At 37.4% G+C, this 22,252-nt stretch overlaps 1 protein-coding gene across 2 annotated transcripts in view; it reads left to right on the top strand.

The window, feature by feature from the left end:
• The window catches only part of LOC113070161 (PHD finger protein 14-like), an 84,522-nt gene that overhangs the window by 3,973 nt on the left and 58,297 nt on the right, over nucleotides 1–22,252 (top strand). For both annotated transcript variants that reach the window (XM_026243373.1, XM_026243374.1), the window contains exons 4-11: nucleotides 177–318; nucleotides 10,904–11,063; nucleotides 11,838–11,949; nucleotides 13,423–13,560; nucleotides 16,893–17,039; nucleotides 17,139–17,409; nucleotides 18,449–18,555; nucleotides 20,841–20,936. In XM_026243373.1, the coding sequence (XP_026099158.1) occupies nucleotides 177–318; nucleotides 10,904–11,063; nucleotides 11,838–11,949; nucleotides 13,423–13,560; nucleotides 16,893–17,039; nucleotides 17,139–17,409; nucleotides 18,449–18,555; nucleotides 20,841–20,936 (1,173 nt within the window). The remainder of the gene's footprint in view (nucleotides 1–176; nucleotides 319–10,903; nucleotides 11,064–11,837; nucleotides 11,950–13,422; nucleotides 13,561–16,892; nucleotides 17,040–17,138; nucleotides 17,410–18,448; nucleotides 18,556–20,840; nucleotides 20,937–22,252) is intronic.

Genomic DNA, 22,252 nt, shown 5'->3' with positions numbered 1-22,252 from the left:
AGAAGCTTTTTAGTGGCTTTACTTGTTGGTTATTCCACACTGGTCCAATTTTTTTTTTTTTTTTTTTTTTTTTTTTCCAGAGGAAGATATTTGGACTGTGTTAGTGGACACTAGACTTAACAGTTGTAGTATTCCTAACTGGAGTTGGATTGCTAAATTATCCATTGCTTCCTCAGGACTCTCTGTTGGAACGGCCCCAGACCTGGAGCTCCCAGCGGATGGAGCATATCCTTATCTGCTGTGTGTGTCTGGGAGACAACAGCGAAGATGCGGATGAGATCATCCAGTGTGACAACTGTGGCGTGACCGTGCATGAAGGTAAAATCCCAAACTCTGCAGCCTGCCACCAAAAAAAAAAAAAAAAAAAAAACTCAGCTCAAATATTGATCTCAAATGTTTGCACAGAGTTTTGAAAAATGAGTTTTAAAATATATTTCAATATTCAGTTTCTCCTTTCCCAGCACAAATCTCTAACTTTAAAAAAAAAAGGTTAAAGGTGCACTCACATTTTGCACATGCAAGTTTTTTTTTTTTCTATAGAAATGTGTAGCAATTTTCAGAAATATAATGTATACGCATATGATAAGAATACTCCAGTCTTGTCAGTCTTTTAGAAAAAGCTCACGTTGATATCAAAGGATTAGCCATGTCATGCAATTCATGCACATCATGCAACTGCGTTACTAATAATAATCAGAATTATTAGTTATTAGTCAACCACTGGCTCTGCACCAATATACTTAAACTCGTTAGCTCAGACTTATGTGGATCTGCAAATCATTTGCCATCGTCCTCAGTCATCTCTTCTTACACCGTGTCTACACCGGACTCGACAGTTGTTGTGTGGCGCCGTGCCACATTAGCTAATGACTTTAGACTGGACGGACTAAGTGACCATTGAAAATCATTAGAAATCTGTGTCAGCACGTCATAAATAGGACGCGGCAGCAGTTTACTGTCAGGGATCTGTGCTGTCACTCCTTGCCATGCTGCATTCATTGTAGACAGCATCACTGATTATACTGAGTTCTATTGACTGATCTATATATAATGAATCTCTATTATAGATCAATGGTTCTATAGTATTTTGTCATATCGCACCATGCCGCTCGCATCTGGTGTAGACATGGTGTTATGTATTGTTTGTTGTTTTCCCTTATAAGGATTCACGCTTCGAGGACACCTCCCCCAATAGACCCGCCATATTAACCCTAACCCTACATTTTAGGTAGTTAATTTTTAGTTAGAAAAGAATAAAAGCTCAAGCAACAGTTCCTCTCAAGTTTGTTGGGAAGCTCGTCTCATTGTATGCCATACGCTTTCAGTGCGCTTGTACACTAGATTGCATTGTAAAGCGTGAGGAGAATAAACACAGAACGGAGAGTGATCATCATCCCACATTATTAGCTTGTTGGAAACAAAAATCAATTACGCTTTAAACTGTCTTGTAGCGGCGGCTGTCTCATTCAGACAGGCCCGCTTAACACCAACCGGGCAGGCTGGATCAATATGTCACCGCTAATTTTCAATTACTCACTGATTTGTTTCTTTAATTATTTATTTACTGCATGTTTTTGCGCTGATGTTCTGTTGATTTGCAGAAGTCTTCTAAGGTAGTTCTACACAGGAAAAAAAAAAAGCTAGTAGAAGACTGTTCTGCTTGAATGCATTGGGATTTTATGAGATTCAGTTTTGTGCACATATTTTAGCTATGATTGGCAATAACCTTTAATAAATCTGATTTAAAGAACTAATCAAAAAACATTTGGCTAGTCACATCTCAAAATGTTCAAATTATGTAAAAAAGAAAATGTAATTACCGTAACTTCATCTCATGACGAGTGTACATTATTAAAGTTGCAATGAAATGACACATTGCGATGTACAACAGAGGGTTACAGATTGAGGAAAAAAAGAGAGAAGTATGGGGGGCTTGGTTCTGTCAGTTGGTTCTTGATTGGATGAAGACCGATTTACTGTAAATGGGAGCTTGTAATTGATTTTAAGAAAAGACATGGTTTAAGTGGACTGAATGATTGGAGATATCTAGTAGGCATCACCAGAAAAGTCTGATGTTCAGTCTGATACAGCAAAAGTTAAAAAATAAAATAATGATAGATTGATAGATGATAGAATAGATTTTTAGTTTTATGTGGTGTGACCGTCCCAAAGGATGAGGATTGTTCAGAGTGAATTAAAAGGTTGCTGGCTCAAGCTGTTGTGCCCTTGAGCAACAAGCTTAATCTCCAGAGAGATTGTCTTTGGAACAAGTAAGTCACTTTGGATTAAAGCTCTTAAAGATCTTTTAAATGGCTACTACTTACCTGCTTGCTTATCAGATTTCATCTAGTGAGGACACAATAGTTAATTACATCTTCAGAGCATGTGCCTGTTCGTCCTTTCAGATCAGGCACATATCAATAAGGGGTTTAAGCATTGGCAAACAAAGAATATATGCACTCAGTTTACTAAAACATGCCTTAGGTTTCCCCTATATGTATTGCAATAGTAATTTACTTTATGCTAGTTGATTCTTGATGAATGTCTCAGTGGATTTTTGAAAACTGCAATGGATCTCAGAAGGGTGAATCTGACGATGAAATTCCTGGGAATTCTCGAATTCAAAGGGAACATTAAGAGATTATATTTTGTACAAAGAGAATCATTTTGATGACCTTTAAGATTTAGCACAAAATTGTCATTGCTATTGTGGAAAGAAAGATTGTATCAATGTAATGAAAATCATTCTGGTTTTTATGCAAAATATAAAGTACTCTTTAACATTTTGGGGTGAAAAAGTAAAAGTTGTGTGCTTTTGAAATGTCCCTTAGGCTCACCAGGGCTTTATTTATCAAAAATACAGTAACAATAGTAATATTGTATGATATTATTGCCATGTGAAGTATTTTAATGATATTTGATTGTTAATTTATTTTAATAAATATTATTAATAAAATCTTATATTTACACTTTCATTTTAAAATGTAATTAATTCCTGTAATGGCAAAACTGAATTTTCAGCAGCCAAGCAGCTATTACTCCAGTCTTCAGTGTCATCAGAAATTGTTCTAATATGCTAATTTGCTCGAGAAACATTTCTTGTCAGATTTGTTGATGAATAGAAAGCTAAAACTATAATAATATTAATAAAAAAAATAAAATAATAAAAAAAATTGAAATGTTTTAAATGTCTTTCTGTGTGTGTGTCTGTGTATTAGGGAGCATGAGAAATGGCATTTCTAAACAGCTGTTTGTATCAAGCAATTTTGTCATTTTTCAAAGAAAGGAAAAAGTTCAATTTTAGGAGACATTGGGTAGGGTCATTTTTAGTCTGAAGATGTCAGTGGTGTTATCTAAGTCAAATAAGCTGCACTCTCAAACTGATAGCATGTCTTAGTTAAAAGATGGTTAAATCAGTCACTGGCTCTGCCACCCTGGTTAGATGAAACATACAACAACAGTGAGGGATCCATTCCAAGCTAACATGCTTTCTCGCGCGCACACACATACACACACACACACACACACTCACACACTCACTCCTCCCCCTTTAGTGTCAGCTCACTAAAACAAGCTACTTCATAACCTAGCGCCGCTGAATCAGAGGGCAACCTTGAAGCATCCAGGAGTCTTTACTGGGCCAAGAGCAGTGTTGCAGTGTCAGCGCTCAGAGCCACACACTTCTCAGATTCATACACACACAAAGTCTCTTGCTCTCCTCTTCAGGAGTGAAATAGAAAGTATAAAATGCAGTAAGGCCTATGTAGCAGTCCTCCTCCTCTCACTCTCTTCTTCTTGTTTTGTCAGTCCTGTTGTGGGACTATTTGAGCACTTTTAAAAGTGGCATGATCAATACTTCACATCATGGTACCATTAATTTAAAAGTAAAGACATGTATCATGCTGTAGCTGCTTTGTACTTGCCTTTTCATGCATTTTTTTTTGTTGTTTTATTTTTTTTTATATACCACATAATAATATTATAATTATTCCAATAAGAAAGATACATTTGGATTCAGAAGAATTTGGTATAATGATAATAATTTGGTATTATTGGTTATATACACTCACCTAAAGGATTATTAGGAACACCATACTAAAACTGTGTTTGAGCCCCTTTTGCCTTCAGAACTGCCTTAATTCTACGTGGCATTGATTCAACAGGGTGCTGAAAGCATTCTTTAGAAATGTTGGCCCATATTGATATGATAGCATCTTGCAGTTGATGGAGATTTGTGGGATGCACATCCAGGACACGAAGCTCCCGTTCCACCACATCCCAAAGATGCTCTATTGGGTTGAGATCTGGTGACTGTGGGGGCCATTTTATTACAGTGGACTCCGTGTCATGTTCAATAAACCAATTTGAAATGATTCAAGCTTTGTGACATGGTGCATTATCCTGCTGGAAGTAGCCATCAGAGGATGGGTACATGGTGGTCATAAAGGGATGGACATGGTCAGAAACAATGCTCAGGTAGGCTGTGGCATTTAAATGATGCCCAATTGGCACTAAGAAAGAAAATATCGCCCACACCATTACACCACGACCAGCAGCCTGCACTGTGGTAAAAAGGCATGATGGATCCATGTTCTCAATCTGTTTAAGCCAAATTCTGACTCTATCATCTGAATGTCTCAACACAAATCATCAGAGACTCATCAGACCAGGCAACACTTTTCCAGTCTTCAACTGTCCAATTTTGTTGTGGGGTCTTCTGCTATTATAGCCCATCAGCCTGAAGGTTGTGCGTGTTGTGGCTTCACAAATGCTTTGCTGCATACCTCGGTTGTAATGAGTGGTTATTTCAGTCAAAGTTGCTCTTCTATCAGCTTGAATCAGTCGGCCCATTCTCCTCTAGCACCAACAAGGCATTTTTGCCCACATGACTGCCGCATAATAGATGTTTTTCCCTTTCACACCATTCTTTGTAAACCCTAGAAATTGTTGTGCGTGAAAATCCCAGTAACTGAGCAGATTGTGAAATACTCAGACCGGCCCGTCTGGCACCAACAACCATGCCACGCTCAAAATTGCTTAAATCACCTTTCTTTCCCATTCTGGCATTCAGTTTGGAGTTCAGGAGATTGTCTTGACCAGGACCACACCCCTAAATGCATTGAAGCAACTGCCATGTGATTGGTTGATTAGATAATTGCATCGTAATTTTTTTATTTTATTTTTTTTTACTGCCCAACAATCAAGTCATTCTTTTTAAGCTCAATGCTTGTCAAAGATTGTGAAAGTAAAGTGATTGTAATATTTTGAAGATGGCAATAATAAGGAAGTAGGTAAGAGAGTATTGTGAGCCTTGCCATTTTCTCTGTATAATCTTACATCCTGCATTTAGTAATATGGTAAATACTTAAGTACTGTTATTCAAATGCTTTATATATAGGTTAGGTTAGAGGAAAGGTCAGCCAAAAAAAAAAAAAAATAATGTTCATAATTCACCTACTGTCATGTTGTTTCAAACCTGCATGGCTTTTCTTTCTTCTTTGAAACACACAAAATATATATATATATTGTACAATGTTGGTAACCAAATGAAGTGTTTGGTGACCAGTGATATCCATTATATGGACCAAAAACACTCTTGTGTTCCATAAAAAAGAAATACAGATTTGACAAAAAAAAAAAAAAAAAAAAAAAAAAAAATTCTGGCTGAACTATCCCTAGTCACCAGTCTAACTGATCCAATATCTACTTGAATGATATTTTCCTATAGATCATATCAGTACAGAGAGTGGCAGCAGCTTCCAAGGGGTTGGACAGCTGTTTTAGAGCAAAATTCTTGACCTGGGTTAGTCGCTTGCCACCTGCTAGTACCAGCTGCTCCATGGTACCAGTATTCCCAGTGGGAGAGGGCATGATTGGTCCAGGAGGTGGGGCGGCCCTCATGGCTGACTGTGTCACAGATGCTCGCTTGATATTTGTGCACTAGTTTGAAAAGGTGACCTTTAGACAAGTGCCACTGAATAAGGTGCAGTTTCTGTAATGCTCTTCACATTCAGACCATCATCCCAGACCAGGGATCGGTCATTCTTTCCTCATGTCAGCTATTTTGGGTCAGCCGTAGAGCTTTTGAAAAGCATTGAAAAGACTTATTTTCTACAGTCTGGCGCAGTAAAAAATGGGATGTCACGTCTCAAACTGTGGGGTGCATGGGTGGCTGCTGAAACAAAGGATTTAGATTCTAATCTGCCTATTTACAGAGCCAAAGTTCAAATGGCAGTTTTGCTTAACGTTGCAGTATTTGGATAACTCCACTCGGCAGCAAGATTTGGAAATGTTCTTGGTAAGGGTCCAGGAAAAATTGAATGATAAAGTATTGGAGCAATGGGGCCACAAGAGCAGCACCGAAGATAAGAGACAAGCTGTCATCCTTAGATGCACACAAGTGTCTCACAGCTTGACTCTGAACTCGGCAGTCTGTGGAGGCTTTGACCTCGCATATGGCCTCGCATAAACTTTAAAGGGAAAGACTCTATCAGAGAAAAGTGATGGAGACTCATCTTCAATAAGAGCAGAGAGCAATACCGGAGCCTCTTGGTTCCAGTAGTTGACACTTTGTTCCCGTCTGAGCTCAAACTAGCGCTCGCACAATGCTTTTGATTAGCATCTAACTCTAATGCGCTCAATTTGCACGCTCGTCATTACCCGAGAAGTGTTAAAAGAGGTGCTCCTCACCATACTTGGTCTGGTCTGCAATGGCTATTCAAGCTAATTATGAATCCTTGTTTTCCGCCTCCTACTTGTTTGTTGTTTTTATGTCCTTTAGTAGTTCATTAAAACAAAAAGAGGAATTTTCCCGGCTGTGTTGTAATGGTCGACACTGTCATTCAGTGGAGTGAGTTTATTAAAACCGTTCCCCAGTAAAAAGCATCACATCGTTCACTAATGGCTTTGCACTCATTGGAACACCAATTACCAAGCTGCTGGTATTGATTTCAGTAAGACCCTAATGAGTTCTGGACCGTAAAGTTAATTATTTCCCCAAACAAGTGCAATTAATTTAAGTTGGTTACTTGCTTAAATGCTTTTTTTTTCTTTTGATCAAATTTAGTCCTCATAGGATTTTTATTTAGTATTTTTTTTTATGTTATCTTCTGCTTTGTCTCACTTAGTCTTGAGTAAGTTTTCAGTTAAGTCCAACTTGCATATCCAATATGCTCGTTTCATATTTACTAAAATAAGAATGTGTCCATTAGGGGTGTAATAATGCACTGATGCATTTTAATCATTCTAAATACTTAATGTTGAATGTTATAATGACTATCATTTTCACTGAATTATTTGTTCATTATGTTATCCATATCTATTTTATTCCTGACGTATATTCATTTGTAAAATAATGTGAAACTTAAGGACGATGAATTCAACCAGACTGATGCGTCATGTTACTCTCCTGTACGCACACAATTGTTGAATAAAAGTCCTTATTTTTGTTTTCTTTGCACACAAAAGTATTATTTTAGTTTTTATTACGTTACGGTTGAACCACTGATGCCACATTGACTGTTTTAACAACGTCTTTACTACCTTACTGGACTTGAAAATGTTAGTTACATTGCCGTCTGTGCAGGGTCAGAAAGCTCTTGGATTTCATCAAAAATATCATAATTTAATACGACGGACAAATGTTTTAAGGTTTTGGGACAACATGAGGGTGAGTGATTAATGAAAGAATGTTATTTTTTGGGTGAATTATCCCTTTAAAACTTGGTCTAGTGCAAACCAGACAAAAACAAATGATTGGAGACTAGTCTGTCTTGTGCTTTAAGCTGTGTATTTTGATACAGGACTAATGGCTTTGTTTTTCCCATTTATTTCATGTTGTGTTATGACAGTTTTTGTGATGGGTCTATGTTTTGGGAACACTGTGAGAGGCTTTGTGTGCTGAACTGCCTCGCTTTATAAATAGGCTTCTCATCAGAAGTTAAACAGATTTGCTTGAAGGTATTTGCTGTGTGGAGTGTAGCAGGATGTATTGAAACCCCTTTGCAGTTTGTATTTTCACACTGGTGCAGAAGAGAAGAGCTTCACAGAAGAGCTCACATTATCCTTTTGTACAGATGGGCAATTGCTAAATTATTTCAGGTTAAGTATTTTGCTCAAGGTTAAAAACATGTTTCTCCCTTGCTCTGTTTGATCTTCCAGTCCTCAGAACATAAGCGCTGTTCTCTTGCTTCCTGTCAAAGTTTCAGCTTGCCTTCATGGAGGATTGTATGATGCAAGGCATGTGACCCTAGGCTGGGTTGCGGCAGTCTCTGCCTCAGGTGGTGTGCCTGTGGGTTTACAAGGTACCAAAATGTTAAAATGACACTTTAGGCCTAGTGGTTCTTGGCTGGAGTACGCTGTTCTTGGAATGAGTCGCAATGTCTCAAAATAGTCAAACTGAGAATATCTAACCATCTGTGTGACCTGAAGGTAAAGTTTAATTGGTTGGTGCTGGAGGATAATTATTCAAAACACAGAATTCAGATCGCATCTAAATCACTAAAATCAATCCTTTTTAAAATCAAGTTGTCCAGGTAAAGTCCTGACTTGAATCCATTGGAAAGGATGTGAAGAGGACCTAAAAACATTGTACCATTGTGCTCTTTAGAAATTCTGTTAACCCCGGGGTGCTTCAGGGATGGTTGTTCCTTCACTTATAGAACTGTATAGTTTGATTTAGTTTAAATAAAAGTTATCTGTTTATAAAAATATTGTAAAGGAATGAAAGTCTGGAAATGTTATTTTTTTTATAATATGCAGAAGGAAAGTATGTAATGTGTTCAATAGCTAGGCTACATGCAGGAGTAGTGAAAACAATTTGGACTTTCATTGACTATTGGTACAAAACAGTTAAAACACAGCTGAATAAAAACAATTTATTAAGCAAATTCAAGCCTTTGTTCTTAAAAAGGTGCCTTGCTGCATCCCATTGGTTTCATCCCAGCTTCACAGAATACAAGTATTCAATTAAAACGTTATCTGGTTTGATAGAAACTAGATTTTTTTTTTTCACTTGCATGTGTTTAATTTTATTTCTTTTCACTCGCCTCTTATACAATTATACAATTTTCATTGTATAAATCTAAACAATATGAGCATTTAGGGAAGAAACAGAGTGAATATAATTGAAATACATCGCTGCGGTGAACGTTAACTCATTAATCATTTGACAAAGACAGAAAGAGTCAAAGGACATCATATTAAAGGAATGTTCTGGTTTCAATATGGATTAAAAATTTTAATTGTTAATTACCCCTGGAAATAATGTTTTTTTTATTTATTTTTATAGAATAAACAGAACAGAGTTGGGCAATACACTTTAAAATATTGTTTATAGCCACAAGTATAGCATAGCCACACAATTTCCTTGTTTTTTTTTTTGGTTGTGTGCCAAACCTCCATTAAATCTTAAAAGTGTTCCTCTTGATTTTGTCACCACCGTTCCCCAGGTCGCTCTTTAACTGCCAAGCTCCTCATTTCTGACAAGGATAATCTTCTCCTCAGGGATTATGAAGCTCTTCTATAGTCATCACTTTTTCCCAGTTTAGCTCATATTAGCCAGCGCCCTGTGGCTTAGCAGGTCCAGCTTTGTATCTGAGTTCAAAAGGAACATCTGAGATTTGCCTGACGGTTCAGCAGTAAGTCCATTAAACCAGCAAACTGATCATTGCGAGCTCCAGCCCTATGGTTCAAAGCCCAGTCAGAAGTATGCACCCAACTGTTGCCAGCAGTGTTCCCATAATACCTTTCTTTAAGAAAATAAACGTCAGGCTGGGCTTCATAATGGGACCCATTACCACTTGGTTCAAAAAGACTGCATGGTGAGAACATGAAAGCCTAATATTTGCTTCCACTGGTGAGAGATGCTGTGTGTTTTTCACAGGCACTTAGGTTACCTTTGACCAGGACGATTCTGGCAAACATAAATTGTCCAGCTCAACATATTTTACTTTACGAAATTGCACACCTTAATTGTTCCCCTTAGCTTTAATACCGACCACTCCCAAGTTCTGCTGTGTTTATCACTACAGCCTGCTGGTTGGAACTCAGAGAAAAGCCATGCTTAAGCATTCACTGCACATTTTGCTGTTTGGGGCTTTTGTGGTGAGTATGCAAAGTACCCAAACTTTTATTTGCTTGTCTCTCTCTCCATTTCTCCAATGCCCGGGGGCTGGGTTTGCTGTATTAGGAACAGGAACGTTATCTCTGCAGTGTTGAGAAGGAGCCTATTGCTGCGCTTTGGTGGCACGAAGCACGTTTGCTGAGTGTAATAGGCGTCATGGTAACCTGATCAGCACAGTAATTGTCTTGGCAACCTGAGGAAATTAAGGGGAAAGCATTTGAAATGCTTTTGCTGGCCCAATGCCTCCATCTTTGACTTGTGATGGTAGCATTTGATCAAATGGCCTTATTATTAGCTTTGTCTGGAAAAAGTTTAGCTACAAAGGCATTCTGTGCTCTAGATGTCTTTTTTTTTTCTTTTGTCTTATTGATGCTTCCATGGTGAAGTCATTATTGCTATTTCAAAACAGCCTCAACTATGCCAACCAGTTAACATTACGTTGTATCTTGACATTTAATTTAAGACAATTTTGAGGAAAGAAAAAAGAAACAAACAAACTATATTTAGTTTATCAATACATCAGAAAAGTTCTATTTTTAAATAAATCTATTCATCAAAGAGTCCTTGAATAAATAAATAAATAAATATTAAGAGGCACACATGTTTTCAATATTTGAACATTTGTATATGCATATTTATGCATGTACTTCACAGATTCAGTGTTTGCGATTGGGTTATTTTGCAACAACCGTACAAGAAGAACTGAGTCCTCAGTAAAATGAAATACTCAACATTAATTTCATTCATTCAGATTGATATTTATTTATTTTTCTCTCTCAGGTTGTTATGGTGTCGATGGTGAAAGTGACTCGATCATGAGCTCGGCCTCGGAGAACTCGACAGAACCGTGGTTCTGTGACGCGTGCAAGAATGGCGTCACGCCCAGCTGCGAACTCTGTCCCAGTCAGTACGGCATCTTCAAGGAAACTGATGCGGGGAGGTGAGTTTTAACCGATGCTCGGTCTGATATTACATTTATTATCATTAGCACGCTCATTAAAGGCACAGCCATCCCCGTCACACCTTTCCTTGTTTGAGTTACTCCATTAATCGTTGTATATCCATTTAAAGTTTTATGCCAACCTCTGAGCTAAGATTCTGGAAAAATGCCAAATAAGTGAAATACTTGAAGAGGCGCAGGCATGTGCAGGATGAGTGAAGGAGAGAAGAAGTGGTGGATTTGGCTAGGAGGGAGGGATGGGGCTGAGAGAGAGGGAGCGGAAGAGGAAGAGACAGTCGTCTGAAGCGTGAAGACTCAAGCCATGTTATCACTGATAGTGCTCCTCAGCCCGCCTGCACCCAAATTTACTACTTCACTAGAGCATGAAAAACACAGCAAATTAAAGTGTGGAGCGTGCGCTCACCAAAGATGGATATCTTTATATTGGACTTCGGATTCTCCTTCCTAAAGTCTGCATTTGAAATTCTGTCACACCAAATGGCCAAGTTAAGGGTACATTTGGACCTGTAACTTGAGTATTTCCTCTTCTGAATGGCTTAAGGATTATAGTAGTTATTGAAGGAATAGTGAATAGTAGTCCATTAACTAGATGCTGCTTTGTTCTGCTAACAATGGACCTGTGAATTAATGCTATTACAATCATATGATTTGTTATTCAGCACATGAATTGAATAAGGAACTGGCCTTATACTTTGAAAACTGTAAAATTAGATATTATGGATGAATGCTCAACTTTGCTTTGTTCTGCTGAAGGTGGGTGCACGTGGTGTGTGCCCTTTATGTTCCAGGGGTCGCATTTGGAGATATTGACAAGCTGCGGCCTGTGACACTCACAGAGATGAACTACTCCAAGTATGGAGCAAAGGCAAGTATCAGAAGTTACTAATGACGTACAGTTAAAAAATGTATTAAAATAACAATAACCAGCTAATCAAGTTCTTCAGGATCACTTGAAATGTCAGAGGCCAGGTGTGCTGAAGCAGGGTGGAGGTAAATTTAACGGGACAGTGGGTCCCCAGGAGCAGGGTTGAAGACTTATACTGATCCAGTTACCAACATTTATGTAATTTCTTTCTTCTGCAGCAAAATACACCATACTGTGAAATTCTAAAGTGTTATGAAATATACATAACACTTACACTCACCATGACTGCATTTATTTGAATAGAAATACAGTAAAAACAGAACTTTAAGTTGTAGTAATATTTTGAAATTTTGCAACTTCAAATTCTATTTTAATGGTTATGTGATATGAGTGTAAGCTTTCTTCAGAGTCAAATGATATTTTAGAAATCATTCTAATATGCTGATTTAGTGCTGAAGAAATATTCTGAAACATTTTCAAGAATCGTTTAACAAAAATGGTTAAAGTTTCATTACGTAATATATCTGTGGAAACCTAGTAGCTGTTTTTCGAACATTTTTAAATGAAAGTTCAAAAGAACAGCTTTCAATTGAAATGGAAATGTTTTGTAACATTATAAATGAGTTCACTGACACTTTTGATCAATTTAATCCACCCTTGCTGAATAAAAGTATGAATTAATATTTATATAAATAAGAAACTTCACTGGTAGTATATTTGTATGGTAGTGTAAGTTTCACTGTATAATATGTACACATTTTTATTAAGAAAACAGAAATGAGCTGAATAAAATCATGGATTAATTGATTCATCCTAGATATTATTCAAACAAATTTAAATTGCTTAAAAACTTTCTTTTGCCACTATTTTAAAAACTAAATACATTTCTGATAAAAAATGTGAAGTGCTGACTTCCTTCTTTGAGCAAAAGGCGTCTTTCACTTCCCTCCCAAGAATTTCTGTCGACTGTAGACATTTTGACATTTACTCTATCTGACATTATTTTATGTGTCAGTAAGTCAGAAGAGGTTCCTTTTACTGGGAAGCAAATTGCTTTAGAAGCACCTGAAAGGCTTTCTTTAATGGTTTGTGCTGTGCATGTGAAAAGAAATTACTCCTAGAGAAAGCCTATTATTATTTTAATTTTGAACTCCGTAATTGGAGAAAGTCAAATGGGCTTTTAGAGACTCAGTGTCCACCTTATCTTTAACATAGAACTATACAGTAAATGAATGTGGGATTGTTATAATGGTGTTTAAAGATATTTTTTCCATATCCAAGCCTTGTTACACAATCAGCTTTCAGTTTACCTTTCTTTCTTGACTGTAAAAATAGAAATAATCCCCAATCTCTAGTAGGAAAGTAATAATATGTGAAGTCAACAAATGCTCAAAAGTTTTCCGTCATTTTTTTCTTAGTACTTAAGTTTTCTGTCATTTGCTGTTGTCACAATAGCCTGTTAATGGTTTACAGGAGTGCAGTTTGTGCGAGGATGCACGCTTTGCTCGCACAGGTGTTTGCATCAGCTGTGATGCTGGAATGTGCCGCTCGTTCTTCCACGTTACATGTGCTCAACGAGAAGGGCTGCTGTCTGAAGCTGCTGCAGAAGAGGCAAGTGTGTGCTCACCCTCTTTGATCTGCATTATTTGATGTTTTTCTCCAACTTCCCCACAGTTGCGCTGTTGTGATGCCAGATTCTTAATGTTTAGTGGCATGCTTTTAACATTCCAGCTCTCATCCACCATTTTCAAAAAAAAAAAAAAAGTATTTATTTATTTATTTATTAATTATAAAAAAATGTTTTTCTCAAATCCATTTAAACACAAATACTGATTTTTGTTTTTTACTTCATACCCACATTTGTTCTATTCTATTGGACTGTGCATTTTTTTTTTTTTTATTATATTCTGGATATTTCTTTTTACGGTTATGAAAATGGATGAGGACTGGGTTTTCCAAGCTCTAAAATAACAAAATCATCATGAAGATGTCATAAAAATGTACCATTTGACTTGTATGCGGTAGGAAAGTTTCTCAAAAAATTTGGAGAATTTTAGCCATACCACAACTGCTCCCCAGTGGATACTCTGCAGTGAATGGGTGCCATTAGAATGAGATTCAGAACAGCTGATAAAAACATTACAATAATCCTCAAGTAATCCACACTACTCCAGTCCATCAATTTACATCTTGTGCAAATGTCTTGATGGATTGTGATGTGAGAGGACAACAGCGGATGGATCTTTTCACTGGAGGAAGCATTATTATGTGTAACAGACTGTCCTTTTGGCCAGAATCAACAGTCTAAATTGAATTGTTTCTTACAAACACGCAGTTTCTCGCTTCACAAGATGTTAATTGATGGACTGGAGTCGTGCAGGTTACTTGTGGATTATGTCACTTTTTATCAGCTGTTTTCTCTAATTCGAATGGCACCCATTCACTGCAGAGGATTCACTGGTGAGCAAGGTATGGCATTCTAAATCTCTCCACATCTGTTCCGGTGAAACAAACTCATCTACATCTCGGATGGCCTGAGGGAGAGTACGTTTTTTGGTGAACTGTACCTTTAGGAAGATACTGATTCTCTGTCAACACCTTTTTCACATGCACGTTTGATCTTTATTAAATGCTGGAGTTTATCTAACTGATACCTGTAAGCGTAGAAAAAGGTCTCAGAGCACGAGGTCATCCAGTTGAATAAATTCCCAGCCCAGGCCATGCTCACAGACGATCAGCCTCGTGGCTAAAATATGCAGTACATATTAGGGAAGCATATGATGGTGGTGTTCAGCGCAGATAAACACTGGCGAAAAGTGCCTACTCACTGCAATCCACTTAATCCAGTCAGCTGTGCAAAGGGCCTCATATCAACAGGTGAGTGGGCTGATAGCATCCAGCGAGACACCTTAAGCCTAAATGATTCTGTGGATGACAGAAAATGGTTGTGCTTCTATCTGCCCTCAAGGGAGGGGGGTGGAATGCTATGCTTGTGAAGAGGAGATGTGAGCTCAGCTAGAGAAACTTGCTGCTAACGTCTCAGCTGCAGAGATTTGAAACTGCTGAAATAGGCTGTCATTGTCTAAGGTTCCCTCCCCTTCCATAGAAGGCTGTTTCTGAGAAAGGCAGAACTTCAGTGCCTTTCCATTCCTGGAAAAATCCCACCAGCCTTACATCAGTCATTGTCTTGCCCCCCAGCATCAGCTCCCACATTCTCTGCAAAATGTACTTGTCCTTTTAAAGGGAGGGGAATTTTTACAGGCCGTTTGTGAATGGCTATTTATCACAGCTATCAGGGAATGCGCAGGCACCGATGGACTATAAAAATCTGGAGCATTTGGCATCATTATCCCAACAGTGAGAAAGCATGAACCTGTATTTCAGAAGATACTCCCGTTTCTCCTATAATCAAAATGTGCATTAGAATTATCTGGTGTCTGAGCACACAAGCACCTGCAACAATAGTCACGTTAACAATAATGAGGTATTTGAAGATGAAGGGAAAGATCTTGAAATAACCTTAATCAAATCGCTGAGAGATTGTTCTTAAGGACTTCAGCCCTTCTCTCACCTTCCTCCAAGTTGTGTAAATTTTAAGAAGTAGATTAAACACTGTGTATTGCACCACATCCAATGTTTTGTTTTTACATGCTTTCAGACGACACGTTAGATAGACATCAGTAGATTTTTTTAATAATACTGACTTTGCAAGACATCTGCGTCTTTTGATCAACAGAACTGCTTTTCTTGTGTTTGTTGTTATTTTGGGTGTCTTTCAGTTTATTGGTTATTTGAGGAATTGCCGAATTAACAATCAGTCTCGAACACACAGGTTGACCAGTGTTTGTTTAGAGCAGGGTCTTCAGCAGGAGCGAATTGATCCACAGCCATACTGAAGAGGGTCTGCTAATTATGTTTCATTTTATTAAAAAAAAACGAAATTAAATGGATACTCCATCCCAAAATGAATTTTTTTGTCATTAATCACTTTACCCCCATGTCGTTCCAAACCCGTAAAGGCTTTGTTTTTGTCTTCGGAACACAATTTAAGATATTTTGGATGAAAACCGGTAGGCTTGAGACGGTCCCATACACTGCCAATAAATAACAGTGTCAAGGTCCAGGAAAGTATGTAAAGCATTGTCAGAATAGTCCATCTGCCATCATTGATTCAACTGTAACGTTATGAAGCGACGAGAATACCTTTTGTACACATTGCCAAAATGGCGCTATGTTTATTTGGAGAGACATTGTTGAATAAAGTCATTATTTTTGTTTTCTTTGTGTACAAAAAAGTATTCTCATTGCTTCATAACGTTACGTTTGAATCTTTACGGACTATTCTGACGATGCTTTTTCATACTTTCCTGGACCTTGACACTGTTATTTATTTGACATTCTATGGGACAATCTCAAGCCTACCAGTTTTCATCCAAAACATCTTGATTTGTGTTCCGAACACGAATGAAGCTTTTATGGGTTTGGAACGAAATAATAAAAAAAAAAACTGAAAAATCTGACTCCAAACTTTTGATAGGTATCATAAATTATGAAAATGCATTAATATGATGCTCTAAACTTGATGTTATAGGCCAGGCTGATCATCAGTTTTATATAATAAAATGTAACATCTCTTTATTTACCAAAGGGTACTTGGTAAGAAAACAATTAGTTTTGAGAGGCTGTGTTTCTGTATATACTCTATATACTGTGTCCAGTTGTCAAGCAGTCTATTAGCTTGCTGCCCTAAAACAGATTTTTGTTTATCACCATTTTACAATGGCTTTGTATTGTATGCATTTCATCCAGTCAGAATTTTAATTGGACCCGTCCATTTTATATTGTTAATAAAACATAATATAAAAGAGATTATTAATGACGTCATTCATGACTAATTTTTCTTTATGCCTGTATTTAAAGTCATGATCCACTTATACCCACAGGACATTGCCGATCCATTCTTTGCCTACTGCAAGCAGCATGCAGACCGCTTTGACAGGAAATGGAAAAGGAAGAATTACCTGGCCCTGCAGTCCTACTGCAAAGTGTCTTTGCAGGAAAGGGAGAAGCAGCTCACACCTGAATCTCAGGTCCGCTTTACTTTGAGGCAGACATTGCCTTCCATACATCAGACAGTCAAGATCAGTCATCATTCGTTTTTGAATGCCTGTGATTTTCCCAACCTCTAGGCTCGAATAACCACGCGGCTTCAGCAGTACAGAGCAAAAGCAGAGCTGTCTCGAAACACTCGGCCGCAGGCGTGGGTGCCACGAGAGAAGCTTCCCCGGCCGCTCACCTCTAGTGCTTCAGCCATCCGTAAGCTGATGCGTAAAGCCGAGCTCATGGGTATCAGCACAGACATCTTCCCTGTGGACACTTCCGATACCAGCGCAAGCGTGGACGGACGGCGTAAACATAAGCAGCCTGCCCTCACGGCAGACTTCGTTAACTACTACCTAGGTAGGTGGTTTGGAACAGTACTCAAATTTCACAGTTCTGTATTCCAATTTTGGTACCACAGCGAAACCTAGTTTAACTAATATAAAGTAGTTCACACAAAACATATGGCAGAAATGTACTAATGTAAAAATACTGCAGTCTTCACTATATAGATGAATGCTTTTTTAAACAAACATTATTCGGTCAGCAGCGCGGAGTGATTTTCTCTGTCTTTTGTTGCTTGATTATCATTTATTATACAGACAGCAGCAGCTACATTATGGCCTAATGCACAGATCCAATGTACTGATACACATGGGGATTCTTTCTCAACTATTGACTTTCACTTTAAAAAAATAAACTACATTGTTTGAGGATACCTGCAAAGAGGAGCATTTTGTTATAGTTTATTGTGTGTGTGTGTGTGTGTGTTTGTTCAAGCATATAAAGATGTGAAAGAGAACTCTTATTTGGCACAGCTCTCTTTTGCTCCTTTTTGTACTTGAATTATTTAAAATCACTTGAATGTTTAAATTTGGCAAGACTTAAAAACATGTCACAATTTTGTCAGCTGTCCACAGTTTTTTTGCGCTGGTAACACATCAGGTCTACGAGATATTTTTTGAGGTTCAGCATTTATCTACCCAGTTATAATAATATGTTTTGCTGCTGTTTTTTTTTTTTTTTTTTTTTTTTACGGCTAAAACAAGCAATGATGGATTTGTAGCACATGACCTGGTGTCCCTAACATACATGAATCTGCCTGAAACAGAACAGCAGGCAGTTCAGACAGTGAGCGCAAGACATGCATCCCGCTCTGTAGCCTTGCAGCTAGGCACTTGCCCTCCAAATGAGTGATGTAAAGAGCAGATGTGTGGAGTAACCTTGGGCACACACTCCATTAGGTTCCAGCAGGAAGCCTTATCCTCTATCAGCACGCTTTTTCTCTTAACATTGCTCTTTTTTTTGTACTTTCTCCCTCAATCTTCCTTTGATATACTTTTTTCTGTACTCTGATAGCAATCTCAGTATCGATTTGTTCGTGTCTGTTGGTATTCAGAGCGGAACATGAGGATGATTCAGATCCAGGATAATATCGTGGAGCAGAAGAACCTTAAAGACAAGCTGGAGAGTGAGCAGGAGAAACTGCACGTGGAGTACAACAAGGTCCGTCTACTGTTGACACTCCAGGCTCTCACTAGCATCTGTTTCGTACATTAGCTCATGTCCGTAGTCGCACATTTGTTTTGGCCATTGGTGCTTAAGCAGAGGCACACACACCAGAAAATAATGCTGGAATATTAATCCAAGAAGCATGTGAATATAAGGCCCTGAACAGCTACTAAATAATACCAATTATTGTTTACTATTCAACTGTGAAAGTCTCCTTTCAAGCTACTTTGTTGAACCAGCTGCAGGGAAAAAAAAAGCAGGTATCTTGTATAACGCATGGTTATTTTTGTTTGCAAAAAATTAGATCGTGAAAACTAGCAGTGAATATATTTGCTAACTAAACGATAACATTTTTTACAAAAGACTGAAAATGAAAGTGAAGTTACAAATGGAAATGGTAACGGTGTCATTTTAGTATTATTTTTATACTATAGTAGTATGTATTAATAATTTGAATTAATAATTTGACATTTGTTTTTAGTTTTCATTTTAACTTTAGTTGAAATTGTTATTTTTTTAACAAAACATTGAACAATTAACAACAGCAACAAAAACACTGATCTTTCACTGATGCAAAAAAGAAAGAGAATGAAAAAAGAAATAAAAAAACGTGGGTGCAAACCAACCAACTACAGATCCAAGAAATCAAACCAAAATAATCAAAATAAAAATATATTTAAGAACAATTAAACTATCAAAATGTAAATGCTAATTTAAAAATAATAATAAAAATTAAATGTCCAAAACCCCTGGTATAACAGAAACTAATGTTCTGTGCTGTTTTATTTATTTTCCTCTTACCCTAAATCCTCTTAAACATGATCTCGTGAAGCAGATTTGTGGAGATGGTGTTTTCTCATCTGGCCCAATGAGGAAAAAAGTGATGAAAGAGAGGAGAGAAAGTTGGAGTTAATGTGGCGTCCAGTCTTTCTGCGCCACATGTATTAAGCGGTATTAATGGAGTGTGTGTTGTTAATTACGGCACTCAACATGCATTAGCACGACGTCGGCCTCAGAAAGAGATCCCGATGAAAATCAACATCTGTGGAAAGCTGACTGCTTATTCACAAAAGTTGTGTCTAAGGCAGGGCCTGAGTCATTTGGAAATTATGTCTAATAATCCTTAATTACATAGTATGCTACATAGTTAGTTTGATTGTTTGGTTTGATATTTTTAACATCAAATTTTTGATAACTGCAGTGCATTTGCGTCACCAATAAGAACAAGCTAATGTGTTAGGTGTTTATCACAGTAGCTAGGTGATGACTCCACAATAAATTTTCTGTTACAGATATGAGTAATTTTATACAACAGTAATAGTATATCTCAATATATTGTTGTTTGTGCTTTTTATTTTTTATTATAACATAACCATGTAATATTTACAACATTTTTTGCATATGCCAGTAAATATTCAACTAGAAACTGAAACATTTCCACCTCCAATGGAACACAACAGAACATATTTTAAACATTTTTCTTTGTGTGTGTGTGTGTGTGTGTGTTTACAATGAAAGTAAATGGGGCCCAAAAAGCCCAGTTTTCCTAAAAATATCAGAAAAATGTAATGATAGAATCATATAATTTTGGGTGAACTGTAGAAAGTGCCCCTGTACATATAGGCTTGAGCTTTGTTATTAATACAATTTTTGTAAACACCATTAAAATGAATGATATGTAACTATATAAATAATTGCATTATAATGTGTTAGTCCCTATGAGCTGTCAGTATTAATCTGGAGTGTGTGCTAGAGAGGAGCCGGTTTTAAATGTTAGCTCAAGCTCCACGTGGAGCCTCATCTTCACAGACAGTGGCGATAAGGGGCGGCTCTCTGTAGTTTCATTTCACATACCCATAATAACTTCACCTCTCAACTGTTTCCTCTCATCATCGTCTTTATCAAATGCCTGCATGACGCTTATCTACTTTCTTGAGCTGAGAGTGCCCCTAAACGGCAAAATGGCACAACTCTGTGTATGTGTGTGTGTTTGTGAAAGAGACAGATGCAGATGCAAGAAGTGCAATGCTGTATTTCGCATGGGTGGGTTTTGATGTGTAACATCTGATGTTTGCCTAAAATCAATCAGTCAATTTTGTAACACCCCGTAAGCGTATGCATGTATTGGCCATTCAGATTTGTGTACACCTTTAAATTTGTACACATTAGTCCGTGTGTGTGTGTGTGTGTGTGTGTGTGTGTGTGCTGATAGACTGAGCTGCCCGACTTGTCCTTCTCTTATCTTATCTCTCGCCTTGCTGCGGTTTTATCTGCCACAGCTGTGTGAGTCTCTGGAGGACCTGCAGAATGTCAATGGCCAGTTGAGGACCGAGGGCCAAGCCATATGGAGCATGATGGGGGGGATCCTTGGACAGGTATGGCTTACCTTCAACCGCCTCATCTTTTCTCTCCCCTTTCCATCTTCATTCTGTCTCTGTCCACCCCATCCCATCCTTGATCCAGCTGTACGCCTCATCTATCACAGCTCCAGTGAGCTTACAGCCCACCCTGATACAAACCGCTTCCTTCAAGCACACTGATTAGATTGGGATGGGCACATTTGTTACACTTTCATATTTCTGAATTCCATTCAAACACATGCAAATCAAGGGTTGTATTTTTCTTCATTTATTTTTTTTTTTTTTTAAGTTTACTGTAACTATTTCCTACGCTCTCAGTAACCTTTAGATTGAAGATACTGTTTTTGTTACTTTAAGTCTTCTGTATGTAAATGCATACATAGTGTGTTGTTCAGAGAGTTTGTCTCTATTTAATTTACATAGCAAAAAAATATATTTTTTTTGCATTTTTGAAGTGATTTAAATATCTTAGTGGATAATAAATAAAACAATAATTTTTTGAAACTGATTGATTTATTTGTTTTTGTTTATACTCTTTGAACACAGTTTTGTTCCCTGCCCCTTTTTAGTTAAACTACATACGCTAAATATTAATTTCAGCAAGGACACATTAAATTGATCAAAATGGAAGTAAACAGTTACAATGGTACAACTGATTGTATTTATTTATTTTATACTGTTGTAAATTTCAAATGCTAAACTAAAAAAATAAAAAATAAACAAAAACAAACATGATTTTAACAAAAATATTAAGCAGCACAACCTTTTCAGTATTTATAATAATACAAAATGTTTCTGGAGCAGCAGATCAGCTTATTTGAATGATTACTGAAGAATCATGTGGCACTGAAGACCGGAGTAATGGCCTATAAATTCACCTCAGAAAATGTATTCTCTTAACGTGAAAGCAGCTACTCTGAAATGACATGTAATAATTGGCTAATGTTTTCAGTTTAACTATTGGCAAAGTGCACTCCATCATTTGTGTTTGTGACATCAAAAGCATAGTCTTAGCCTCAGACGTCACGTCCATAGACCGTTGGCTGAAAGTCTAATGCATATGGAACAGAAAAAGTGGAAACACTTCAGGAGTTTTGAATACGTCAATTTATTGGTTGAATTATACAGGATTTCCGTGAGACGTGTGTTGTATTGTTTAACGTTCTGCCTAGAAACAAAGATACCGTGACGCCGAACCCCCTCACAAAAAAAAGAAAGCTATCGTGTTGACAATGGTGGCAATGAGCACTTATCAGGATCAACTAAATGCTGGATTTTCAAAAGTATGTGAAATATTTAAAGTTCGTGGCATAGAATTTTTAACATAGTGT

The sequence above is a fragment of the Carassius auratus genome, unplaced genomic scaffold (assembly GCF_003368295.1).
Source record: "Carassius auratus strain Wakin unplaced genomic scaffold, ASM336829v1 scaf_tig00003137, whole genome shotgun sequence".
Classification (NCBI taxonomy): domain Eukaryota; kingdom Metazoa; phylum Chordata; class Actinopteri; order Cypriniformes; family Cyprinidae; genus Carassius; species Carassius auratus.
The sequence above is the reverse complement of the archived record's forward strand: the minus strand, read 5'-3'. Positions and strand labels throughout refer to the sequence as shown.